The sequence below is a fragment of the Lithobates pipiens genome, unplaced genomic scaffold (assembly GCF_037356315.1).
Source record: "Lithobates pipiens isolate NorthernLeopardFrog02 unplaced genomic scaffold, aLitPip1_a1.2 Scaffold_28, whole genome shotgun sequence".
NCBI lineage: Eukaryota > Metazoa > Chordata > Amphibia > Anura > Ranidae > Lithobates > Lithobates pipiens.
The window spans coordinates 114,457,459-114,471,045 of record NW_027507789.1 but is presented as its reverse complement, the minus strand read 5'-3'; the positions used below and the strand labels follow the sequence as shown (position 1 = coordinate 114,471,045).

General features: G+C 43.1%; 1 protein-coding gene across 2 annotated transcripts in view; it reads right to left on the bottom strand.

The window, feature by feature from the left end:
• ZNF385C (zinc finger protein 385C) overlaps nucleotides 1-13,587 on the bottom strand; it is a 619,764-nt gene that overhangs the window by 86,348 nt on the left and 519,829 nt on the right. For both annotated transcript variants that reach the window (XM_077459559.1, XM_077459560.1), the window contains one exon: nucleotides 6,269-6,379. In XM_077459559.1, the coding sequence (XP_077315685.1) occupies nucleotides 6,269-6,379 (111 nt within the window). The remainder of the gene's footprint in view (nucleotides 1-6,268; nucleotides 6,380-13,587) is intronic.

The window sequence follows — 13,587 nt, the reverse complement described above, 5'->3', positions numbered from 1 at the left end:
GGCAGATACACAGATAGAACACGGTAGCACAGTGCCTCCAATACATTATTCTGGGATTCACCAGTCTCAGAGGCTTTGTCACCCATGTGTATCTAATGATGATGGAGAGACAGTATTGAATTCACTGATAATACAGTTTATCCCCCAAAAAAACACTCATAACCATCCCAACAAAACCTTGTCCTGACCTACAGCATGTGAACATGTGCATTCCCCGCTGTAATGTGCTGCTGAAATGGTGATAAGAAAAGGAGCAATCTCTGCATCCAAGTGTCTCTGCAGGGGTCTAATGATTTTAACTGCATCTACAGCCATTAACCAGCACAGCCAGTGGTGTTAAATAGACCAGGGAAGAATTAGCTTGGCTCGTCAATTCTTCATTCATAGGTTAAATGGCTACCAGGTGGATACATTAAACCCACCCATCTTTTATGATCAGAAGACACGGCTTCCAGTGATAAAGGGTTTATTTTAAAGAAACTATGACAGCTAATACTTGGAATAAAATTTATATTATTATCTGTTCATAGATGAGCTGTGTTCAATGCAGGTCATGCCCAATGCAACATTAAATGAATTAACTTGTGTAATACTCCTCTCTGCTTTTCAGCATACAGTACTTGCTTAAACTGTCTTGGACTTAATGTAAAATGCCCAAACAAGCATTGCTCCATTATTGCCAAGAGAAGAAATATGACCTTTAAAATAATGGAGTTGCTTAGCAAAGACAAATGAATAGATGCAATTATTGTAACACCATTTTACTCGTATCAGAAAATCTGAACAGATAACAGCTTTTATAAAATATATTTTCAAAGAAAATACAGCCTCTACATTTAGATAGGGCTTATTCACACCATACATGCAAAAAATCTGGCAAAAAAAAGTGCAGATTTGATGTGCAGACACAAGTTTTTATGTGCGTTTCCGATGGAATTATGTATGTTGACATCAGCTTTCATGTGTGTTTTTCTTCACACCAATCCCGTGTCATCCAGTTCTCCTCTCATTTGTGGGTTGAGATGAGAAAAACTGCATGGAATTAGGTCTGCTATGAATATAAAGAGGAAACCCCAAGGCAGAAAGTGAGAACAAAATGTGGGGTTCCTTCTTAATATCTATACCAGACCATCATCCAGGTTAAGGGTCTGATATGAATATAGTATAGAAACCTCGTGGCAAATACAAAAAAAAAAAAGTGTGGGGTTCCTAATCTAGTTTTCATGTCACTGTTTTTACTGATGGGAGGATTTTTTATTTTTTTTGCTAAACGTTTTTCTGCACGGTACATCTATTCACATGCAGAGCTGCATCATTTTCCACGGGTCTGCAGAATTAAACTCTGCAGGAGGTAAACAATGTTTTGGTGTCATAGAAGCGCACATAGAAAACAACTGTTTCTGTGTGTCCTGTGTCCTTACAGAGACTCTGCACACAGTGTGAACAAGCTCTTGTATCATTTGTGCAGGAGGAAATAAAGAGCCATATACTAACAAAATTATTATAACATTTTACCCCAAAACAGTGGGATCTGCATTCCTATAGCCTATTACAACTTGTCAGACCCACCTTAACTAAACATATACTGCAGCCATGGCTAAACATACAGAAGTGCTAAGAGAAGTATTCATTTGTTTAGTATGTCAAAATTATGACAACACTCAACTCTACAGGGTCGATTTATTTGCTGTGCAAATGTATCAGTATTTTTTCAAAAACTGCAAATAATACCCTTATGCCGCGTACACACGACCGGACTTTTCGACGGACTAGGTCCGACGGTCTTCCCGACTGACTTTTGGAGGAGTTCTGACTGATTTTCCAAATCAACGGACTTGGCCACACACAATCACACCAAAGTTTGACGGATTCGAATGTGATGGCGTAGGACCAAACTAGAATAAGGAAGTTCATCGCCAGTATCCAATAGCTGCCCTAGTGTAGGTTTTTGTCTGTCGGTCTAGCATACACACAAACAGATTTTCTCAATAGGAACTGGGTCCGGCGGAGTTCCAGACAAAAAATTTGAAACATGTTCTATTTCTAAAGTCCGTCAGATTTTTGGACAGCAAAGGTCCGTTGGAGCCCACACACGATCACCCAACAAATTAAATCCAACTACTAACAACAACTTACAAAGCCATCCACAACTCTGCCCCCAGCTACATCACTAACCTAGTCACAAAATACCAACCTAATAGTTCCCTTTGTTCCTTCCAAGACCTTCTGCTCTCCAGCTCCCTTGTCACCTCCTCCCATGCTCGCCTCTAGGATTTCTCCCGAGCCTTCCCCATCCTCTGGAACTCCCTACCCCAATCTGTTTGACTATCTGCTAGTTTCTCCACTTTTAGTCCCTGAAAACCCTTCTCTTCAGAGAAGTCTATCCCACCTCCAACTAACAACTGTACTTTTATTTTCTCCACAAGTTCATCCCCCACAGTTATTATCTTTTGTATCACTAGACCATCCATCTTAGATTGTAAGCTCTAACAAGGAGGGCCCTCTGCTTCCTACTGTATTAAATTGTATTGTAATTGTACTGTCTGCCCTTATGTTGTAAAGCGCTGCAAAAAATGTTGACACTATGTAAATTCTGTATTATAATAATAACCAGAAAATACCTTAAATCGGAGTTCCACCCAAAAATGTAACTTGCGCTTTTTGGATTCCTCCGCTCCACTGGTGTCACATTTGACACCCTTTCAGGGGGAGGGGGGAGCAGATACCTGTATAATCCAGGTATTTGCTCCCATTTCCAGGCATAGATCGTCGCAGTTTCCGCGGCTATCTACGACAGGTCTGGCCCCTCCTCCGCCACCCCTCCGCTGTCTTTTGGGAGACACACAGGTCCCAGAAGACAGCATGGACCAGTGAGATTGTGCAGCGCGACTCGCGCATGCACAGCAGGGAACTAGGCTGTGAAGCCGCAAGGCTTCACTTCCTGATTCCTGTACCGAAGATGCTGGCGCCTCCACCTGGGAGCTGAGGGACAGATCGCCTTCGGGTGAGGACATTGCGGACACCCTGAGCAGGTAAGTGTCCATATATTAAAAGTCAGCAGCTGCAGCATCAGATACTCGCAACCAAGAGTTAAAATCATTTTGAGCCCCCATCAACAGACACTGTTTATCTGAAATCCAGATAAAGGGGGTGAGGTGTGGCCCTTGAAACACACTGGCTGTATCATCTACTTATAGTGGTTGTAAACTTACCTGTAGGTACTGTGAATATCTCCTAAACTTTCACAGCTTAGGAGATATTCGGAGTGCATGCAGCCGATGACATCATCGGCACATGCGCTTTGAGGGTTCAGATTACAGTGCAGGAAACGGTGGCTCCCGTGTGCGTCACCATCTCAGCACTGACATTGCGTTGCTGGAATGCTTTGTTCTAAGGTAATACTCTCATAATGTGCTAGTATGCATACTAGCATGCTAGGATTATTATTTTTATTTTTTTTACCACCAGCAGTTGTGAATGAATGGACTACAACTACTCACAGCCTTTGCGGCTGTTGGCTTGTTGGTCTCAATGAACTACCACGGCGCTGTTGAGCACTGTGGTAGTAATTGATTTTTCCTGTAAGTGTAATGCCCTGTACACACGGTCGGACATTCCGATGTCAAAATCTGTCGGATTTTTCCGACACTTGTCTTGCATACACACGAAAATCCAATCGTTCAGAACGAGGTGACATAGAACGCGTACGACGGGACTATAAAGAGGGCAGTAACAAATAGCTTTTGTCTAGTAATTTATTCTGAGCATACGTGGCACTTTGTCCATCAGAATTGTCTACACACGAATTTAAACGATTTTGTTGTTGGAAAATTTTACATCCTGCTCTCAAACTTTGTATGTTGGAAATTCCAATTGGAAAAGTCCGATTGAGCTCACACACGATCGGATTTTCCGACAACAAGATCCGATTGCACATTTTCCGTCAGAAAGTCTGACCATGTGTACAGGGCATAAAACTGCTTGCACGTAGACATCTGAACAGTGTTTGGGCGGACAGTCCGCTCGTGTGTGGGCTTTCAGCGGACAGTTTCAGCGAACAGTTGGACGGACAAGGTTTTTCGGAATTTCCGAAAAACTGTCCGCTGAAACCTTGTTTCAGCGAACAGTCCGCTCATGTGTAGGCTTGTTCGTCAAACAAAGTTGCGCGCATGCTCAGAAAGGATTTTCACGCCGAAAGCTATAATGCAGTGTATAGGACGTCGTATTTTTCGTCCCGTCGTACGTGCCGTTCACGTCATCGCGCACGGTTTCAGCAAACTGTTCGTTCGTCGTGTGTGGCCATGTCCGTCCATGCTAATTTTGAGCGGACTGTTTGCCGAAACTGTTGGACGGACAAAGTTGGGCGAACAGTCCGCCCGTGTGTACGCGGCCTGACAGTCTGCAGGAGACATTAAATGCATCAGCCATTTGCTGATTGCAGGTTTAATGCTTTTTAGGCTCCTACAAAAAATAGTAAATGCACATATTTATACCACTAAAAAATGTGCATTTTTATTTTTTTATTTTTTTAAAGGTGAACTTATCTTTTAACATTTGATGTAAAATCAAATTTTGGACTCTCAACACTTTAATGTGGTGCTTTGATTTTTAGGCTCAAAACCTACTTCTACAGGACACGATGTGGCAGCCAAGAGGTGAAGAGGGAAAAGGAGTAGAGGTTTCCAGTACCAGACAAAGCAAACATGGCTGAATGACCTCTCTGACTTCCCAAGTGTTGTATTTTAAAACGCTGCTGTGTTCCTTTTGGTTGCACAGCGATTTCTGTTGTTTAGGGTGCTCAGCAGGCTGTATCATCCATTGTGCTCTGGATGGTATACAATAACAAAAGCAGTAGGCATTGCCTCACTACTGTAGCAGAAATATATTACCCATGTGAGACATAGGTTCTGCTGGAGGAGCATAGAACGTTGTGTTGTGTTGCATTGTGCTCCCAATGACCCCCATCAATGAGGACCAATGCCCTCTACTACAGCCATTGTGCACCACAGCTCACCCCCTTGCTTCCCACTAAGCATTGTTACCCCGCCTTTCCCCTCAATGAACATTCATCTTTTGATTTGACCACTTACAGCAGTACTAATGGCCAACGTCGGGGAAACTTTTTCCTCCCACTGACTACAGCTAACCAAATATTCTGTCCATCTGCTGACCATAGAACTGTTTTCTTTTCCTGACCAGAGCGGTCTAAGCACTCGGACACATCACCACTGCACTCTATATATTGTGATCTCCATTAAATTGTGCTGACATATATCGCATTGTGCATTACAATAGTGCAGCACATTATGTTTTAAACAAAATGTTTATTGCCTTAACAATTACTGGTTCCTAATAGTTCTAGTGTTAATTAGTGCTAATTATTTCTAATTTCAATTTTAATTTGTATTTTAACCTTATCCTATTAATCTGAATAATCTTGAAGTTTGTAAACTTACTTTGTTAAGATTTCCACACATTTACTTGAATTCCATGACACATATTTACCATGGCACTGTTGTGTCACAAAAGGTCACAGAACTTGCCTTCTGAACTACAGAGGTGCTGAGAGGAGGAGTTTCAGGAAGCAGAGTCATCAATCGCAGTACAGGAATCACTGCTTGGAGGCAGCAAGGAACTATGGGATGTGTAGTCATCAAGACAACAAGTGGCAGTACTCAGCAAAATGGTTAGTGTCAATGAACAGCGCCATCTTGGATGTGTTTATGCCCTTAAAGGGGTTGCAAACCCTCTATCCTCTTCTTCTGGGGTGCCCGCGGCACTCCAGGCCCCCATGGAAAGCCGCTTTCCCTTGGGGCACCCATGCAGGCTCGCTCCTGTCCATTGACACAGACAGCGGGACTCAGCCCCGCCCCCATGTTAAGGGATTTGATTGACAGCAGCGGGAGTCAATGGCTATCTATCTCATGCACATTGCCGGATTGCTGGATTGGATGGGCAATGAGAAGAAAAAGGGGTGGGGGAGTTGAAGCACAGAAGGTTTTTCACCTTATCGCATAGAATGCAATAAGGTGAAAAAACAATTTAATATGATAAATCTTCATGTTTAAAATCAGATTGTAGAGAAGGTTAACAGCATGCCATTTTAAATGAATGGCCCATATAAAAGAAAAGAAGAGAAATACATTCTCCACTTACAATAACTTGCAGGTCGCACAATGACTTTCAATGCCCATGAACATTTTAGCAAATATGCCCATAGTGAGTTTTGGCCTGCTTAGAATATCTTTGCTATACTATTCTTACTTACCAGGGAGTTGAACCTGAGATGACAGACGTTGCAGGATATAAAAGGCTTCCGTCTCGGAGGAGAAGGCCCACCAAAGGTGTGATTAATAACTGCTTTCTGCACTGGGTCCATCTACAAAAAGACAGAGGGGTATTATATAGTAAGTTAGGATTGTCCAGGAGCTCTACAGTTCATAATTCTGCTTCTACTATATGCACTGCAATATTATCAAGAATAATTTATTATTATTATTATACAGCATTTATATAGCACCAACAGTTTACACAGTGATTTACAACATAAAGGCAGACAGTACAATTGTACAATTACAATACAATTTAGTACAGTAGGAATCAAAGGGCCACTGTAATCCAGCCCAAATCGCATATCACTTACTGTTTAAAGAAACTTTAAAAAACTTTAAAAAACACCCCATGTAATTCACACAGGAATCACAGCACATCCCTGTGCAAATTAAATACAGTGTCTCTGGAGTGCGATTTGAGCCATGCATGTGTATGGCTCAAATCACACTGTATTTTCACCAAACTAGCGGAGGATCTGTTTTTTGTCCGCATGGCATTTTGCAAACCAATTGCAGGGTGTCTTTACCATACAGTCCCCAATTGGTTTGTGTGGATGGGTTGCGATTTAGATGCAGTGCCAAATACGCTGTGAATTCGCACCGCACCTGGTGTGAACCCAGGCTAACAGTGATGATGACAACCTGCAACCAGGATTCCCAGAGATCGAAAGTTCTGGAACACAGAAGCTTGCACTAAACAAACCAGATCAAAAGCTGGTGTTTGACCTGGCGGATTCCAAGCTTACTTATAGCTCTAAGCCCTTGTACACACGGTCGAAATGTGTCCGATCAGAGCGTTTTGTCGGATATTCCGACTGTGTGTGGTCTGCATCGGACTGTTTCCATCGGAATATCCGTCGGACCAACTTTTCCAACTTGCCGTAAATATTTTCAAACAAAATGCTCCGATCGGACATACTCCGATCATGTGTAGAGAATTCCGATCGGACAAAGTGCCACGCATGCTCAGATCAAATTCCTACACCAAAGCTATTGGCTACTAGCCTGAACATAGTCCCATCGTAATGAAATAATGTCATCACGTCGGATTTTCCGACAACTTTGTCTGACCGTGTGTATACAACAGTTTCGGACAAAATCTGACGGATTTGGTTGTCGGAATCTCTGACCGTGTGTACAAGGGCTTAAACATGCTTTAAACCTACATTCATTCAAACGGGACCTAACCTGTCTTACCTTAACCAGCCAAAACAAACTTTTTATTTCACTAACTTCAATAAGACTGCATTGAACAAATTCACAGCTGGTGTTTGAGCGACTTAGTTCAAAGCTGACATTTAACTCTGATACATTTAATAAACCAACATTTACCCAGCCTGGACCAAATGATTGGCTTTACCCATACCAGCCAAAACCAACCTTTACATTTATAATACATAATATATTGTATTTTACAAAAACCATCCTGAACTTCAGCCAGGACTTAAAGTGGTTGTAAACCCTTATAGACCACTTTGACCCACAGGTAAGCCTATATTAAGGCTTACCTGTAGGCGCAAGACATATCTCCTTAACCACTTCCCAACCAGCGCACGACGATGTACGTCGACAGAATGGCACGGGCAGGCATATTGGCGTACATGTACGTCCAATCTTCGTTGCCGCCGTGCCATCGGGAGCGCGCCGCCGGCGGCGCGCTCCCGCGCTGGTCGGGACCCCCGTGAGTCCGGTCGCGGGACCCGCGGACTCGATCGCCGCGGGCATCCCCGCGATCGTCTCACTGAGCGGCCGAATGGAGGAAATGCTGTATAAACAACATTTTTCCATTCTGCCTAGCAACTAGTGACGCTGATCTCTGCTCCATGTGATTGGAGCAGAGATCAGTGTACACTAAATGAAAGCCCAACCCCCCCACAGTTAGTAACACACCCCTAGGAACACTTAACCCCTACACTGCCACCCACTGGTTAACCCTTTCACTGCCAGTGTCATTTACACAGGAATCACTGCATTTATATAGCAGTGATTACTGTATAAATGACAATGGTCCCAAAAATGTGTCAAAAATGTCCGATGGGTCCCCCACAATGTCGCAGTCACAATAAAAATCGCAGATCGCCGCCATTACTAGTAAAAAAAAAAATAATAAAAAATTATTAATAAAAATGCTATAAACCTATCCCTATTTTGTAAACGCTATAACTTTTGCGCAAACCAATCAATAATCGCTTATTGCGATTTTTTTTTTACCAAAAATATGTAGAAGAATACGTATCGGCCTAAACTGAGGGAAAAAAATGTTTTTTTATATATTTTTGGGGGATATTTATTATTACAAAAAGTAAAAAATAATGCGTTTTTTTCAAAATTATCGCTCTATTTTTGTTTATAGCGCAAAAAATAAAAACCGCAGGGGTGATCAAATACCACCAAAAGAAAGCTCTATTTGTGGGAAAAAAAGGACGTTAATTTTGTTTGGGAGCCACGTCGCACGACCGCGCAATTGTCAGTTAAAGCGACGCAGTGCCGAATCGCAAAAAGTGGTCTGGTCTTTGACCAGCAAATTGGTCCGGTCTGAAAGTGGTTAAAGAGGATGGCCGGTTTAAAAAAAATATTAAAAGTCAGCAGCTGCAAACACTGTAGCTGCTGACTTAATAAGCACACTTACCTGTCCAGGGGGCCCGTGATGTCGGCCGCCCAAGGCCGACCCATCCCTCGGCTCTCGGGTCCCGGCGCCGCCATTCTATCTAAGGGAAACAGGCAGTGGAGCCTTGCGGCTTCACTGCCCGTTTCCTACTGCGCATGCGCAAGTCGCGCAGCGCTTTGTGAATGGGGCGCGCTGTGTCCTGGGACACACAGTTCCCAGAACACAGCGCGACCCATTACCCAGAAGACGCCGCACGGAGGAGAGAAGAAAGAAGATCTCCGCGGAGGAGGAAGAGGCAGATTAGGATGACGTGCAACAGGCATTTCTGGTAAGTTAAAGAAAAAAAAAATTCATTTTTTTTTCAGATTTTTTTCTAATTTTTAATGTATTTTTTTTTCAGGGTGGCCCTCCACTTTAACCTACACGGTTAAGGAGATATTTGCAAGAAAGATGGCACCGATGTCTACGGCGCAGGCGCACTGATCGTGCCGTTTATTGAATGGGATTGTGCCGTCACTAACGGCTCCCACGTGCATGTGCGGGAGTGGCATCATCGTAGCTCTGGCCAGTCATAGCACCGGAGCCGCGATACACGGAAGTCTCTCTGGGTATCATACAAAAAACATATTTGGGGGGCACACCCTAATGCATTTAAATTCAAGATGGTGCTGCTATAAGATCAACAAACCGTATAAAACATATTACAGTGCACACATTCAAGAATTACATTTCCAGCAGGCTAGTTAAAAACACCTGAACATATTCAAAAAATACTGGGGTTTGGTCACACTATATGGGTATATAGTGCTAAGCCCACTTACTGCCTGTGTCAAAGTACCCTGAATTAGTGGGTCATACCCTATTAATAGAATGAAAGATCCTGCATCTCAACCATGGAAGCCAAACTCCTCTATGTGGGAGAGCTGAATATGTTTTTAGTATATTGTAATAGACCCTGACCAAGGTTTTTTTGGGCTGGAGCACCCCTCCCCCCTTTCATTACCTCTCATTTAGTGGCCACCAGTGGATAGGAGGAATCCCTTCAGTTCTCCCACATAGAGGAGTTTGGCTCCCATGCTTGAGACGCAGGCTCTTTTATTCTATTACTAGGGTAGGATCCACTAATTCGGGTCATTTTGACGCAGTAAGTGGGCTTAGCACTATATATAACCATATAGTGTGACCAAACCTCCATATTTTTTGAATAAGTTCAAGTGTTTTTAACTAGCCTGCTGGAAATGTCATTCTCGAATGTGTGCACTGTAATATGTTTTGTACTCCGGGAATCATGACAGCGACGGAGGAGGTGACCGAGGACTGCTGCGGGGGAGTTGATCCCAGGTAAGTAATTCATAATGAGCTAGTATGCTATGCATACTAGCTCATTATGCCTTTGTCTTGCAGAGTGTTTTTTTTTTTTTTTTTTTAGAGAGGGTTTACTTCCTCTTTAAAGCGGAGGTCCACCCTAAAGTGGACCTTCCGCTCATCGGAACCCTCCCCCCCTCCGGCGCCACAATTGGCACCTTTCAGGGGGGAGGGGGGTGCAGATACCTGTACAGTACAGGTATCTGCACCCACTTCCGGGATGGCTCTCTGCGGAAAGGGGCGTATATTTACGCCCTTTCCGCAAGTGCCCGCCCCTTTCCGCAAGTGCCCCGCTGCCTGCTGGGAAACACACAGATCCCAGAGGCAGCGGGGACCGTCCTTATTGCGCAGCGCGACTCGTGCATGCGCAGTAGGGAACCGGGAAATGAAGCCGAAAGGCTCCATTTCCTGATTCCCATACCCAAGATGGCGGCGGCAGCACCCGAGAGACGATCTAGAGATCAGCTTCGGGTGCCGACATCGCGGGCGCGCTGGACAGGTAAGTGTCACTATTTTAAAAGTCAGCAGCTGCAGTATTTGTAGCTGCTGGCTTTTAAAAAAAAAAAAAAACGCGGAGTCCCGGCGGACTCCCGCTTTAAACTCTTTGAAAAAAAAATACCAAATTCCCCCATTCGCCCATAAATGGATAAAAATACGACTGATTCCTGCTGAGCTGGCCAAATTTTGATCCATGTATGGCCGCCCTTAGTAAGAAAGGATCAAATTCTCATGATGATGATAGGACAAAAGTGTATCAAAAACAGACTGAGGAGCGGAAGCATGAAAATTACAAAGGGAAATGGAAAGACTTCAGCAAGCACATGGACTTCAGCACAAAGGGAACTACCAATTTACGGGGAAAAACTGCTTTTAAATACTGATAGAGATATTCAAGTTGAGTAAAGACATAAAAAAACTGGGCCTAGCTGATGAAAGAATTAATGGCCAATGACGCTTAAAGTGTATGTCAGAAAAAATAATTATAATAATAATATGCAGTACATCTCTGCAATACATGCACATTTCCCTGCGTTTTATCACTTTAAACACCCTGCAAGTACAGAAAACATTTGGCGCTTTGCCAGATACGCACTTTGCGCCTAATTTCTTGTTGTGGGCTGACAACATGAAAGGCAAATTTCAGCCTACATGAATCTCCTTTATTTACTATTGATATCTCTGTATAATAACCTTCTGATTTTCACCAGGACCAGAAGCTGCAATTACATCTGTACGACTACCTTCTTTTTAAGAACCAGTGTATCTTAATGGATACACACTCCAAACAAGAGAAGCACTTTTTTCTAGCAGGCTCAGGGAGGGGGAGGGAATTATCTTTTTACTATATAAAGGGTTACTAAGAAGAAAAGGAAAGTGAGGTGAAATCTTCTGAACAGGGACATTGACAGCAAAACAAATGTTTCAGGGGTGTTAATCCTTCCCTATGCTATCCAAAAAACGTCACAATTATTAGTTTGGCTGGAGCTACACTTAAAAAATTTACCTGTTCCGACTTACAAACAAATTCAACTTAAGAACAAACCTACAGACCCTATCTTGTTTGTAACCCGGTGTTCTGCCAAAAACTGTCCCCCCATTGGATAGTGTCCGCCTCGTACTGCACAGGCGCAGCACGGGGGACAAGGAGACTCCGAAGATGAACGCCACCTGCGCACTTGCTAGTACCTTCTGCCCTGAGTCGAGGTTCAAGCCCCACCATGCAAGTGGACATACGGTAGCACTTAGTAGCAGGGCCCCTCGCGGGCTCGCTTCGCTCGCCGCGCTTTGGGCACGGCCTTGCTTCGCTCAGCAATTTTTTATTCTAACTGTATGTCCACTTGGATGGTGGTCTTGAACCTGGACTCAGTGCGTAGGTGTCGTTCATCTCCAGAGACCTTTGGCATCTCCTTGTCCTCCGTACTGCGCAAGCACACTACAGGGCAGACACTATCCGACGGGGGACAATATTCAACACAACACCGGGGACCGCCTGTATAATGTACACAATGATGCCCTTATTACTGTGCAATCAGTTAAAAGGCAAAGAATTTCAAGATTTGCACAACACAGAAACATCATTTCCATTTGATGCTGAATTTCAAGCACAATGTCAAGTTTAGAATACATAGGGGTTGATTTACTAAAGGCAAATAGACTGTGCACTTTGCCAACTGCAACTGCACTCTGCATGTTGCAGTTACTTCACAGCTTAGTAAATGATCAGAACAAGAGAAGTGGTACTGTGCAAAGTCCACACATACAGAATAAGAACAGATACTGAGAATTACACCCAACATACAAGACAAGAGAAGTGGTACTGTGCGGAGTCCATACATACAGAATAAGAACAGATACTGGAGGGTGAAATACTTTTGTAAAATACTGCATTGTGACCAATAGATGGAGCTGAGGAGCATAGGAAATACATACTGTATATCTCTGAAACACTCCTTATATTTATTTACTAATTCCTACTATTGTGCTATAGAAATGTTACATTGTGTCTCTTGTATCATTGTATCTCTTTCTACATGGACATATGTATTTTATATGCTCCTCCACTCCATCTAGAGGCACTAGTTAGTAAATGATCAGAAGCTCTGCTGACTTCCATCATCCTTCATGTGCAAGCAAAAATTCTATCTTTTTCTTTGCATGTGAATAGGTTTTCTTTACAAAGTGTAGTTTTACCTCATTTACTAAGCTCTGGAGTAACTGCACATAAAGAGTGCAACTGCACTTTGCAAAGGGCACAGTCTGTTTGCCTTTAGTAAATCAACCCCATAGACGTAAAGTAGAACTATAGGATAAAGTATTGTTTTTTTTATTTTGGATAGAGTAAGGGAGGATTACAGCCCCTGACAGTTTTTTTGCCATTTGTGTCCCATTGGGGAGATTTACCTTCACTTCCAGTCCCACAGCCAAAACAGCAAGTAATAGGAAATCCCTTCAAATTAAGGGAATCTATTGGGGACCCAGGTCACCAGAACTGGGGGGTTATTTACTAAAGGAAAGTCCACTTTGCACTGTAAGTGCACTTGGAAGTAAAGTAGCTGTAGATCCGATGGGGACATGCAAGGAACTTAAAAAACAGCATTTTAGCTTGCACATGATTGGATGATAAAATCAGCAGAGCTTCCCCTCATTTCAGATCAACCCTTTAGATTTAGATTTAGAGCGGCTGCACTTCGAAGATTTGCCTTTCCTAAATAACCTCCTAGTGTACCTATTGGTTTCCCCTCTCTTACTGTTCTGGTGACCTTTTCCTGTCACTTTTGATGT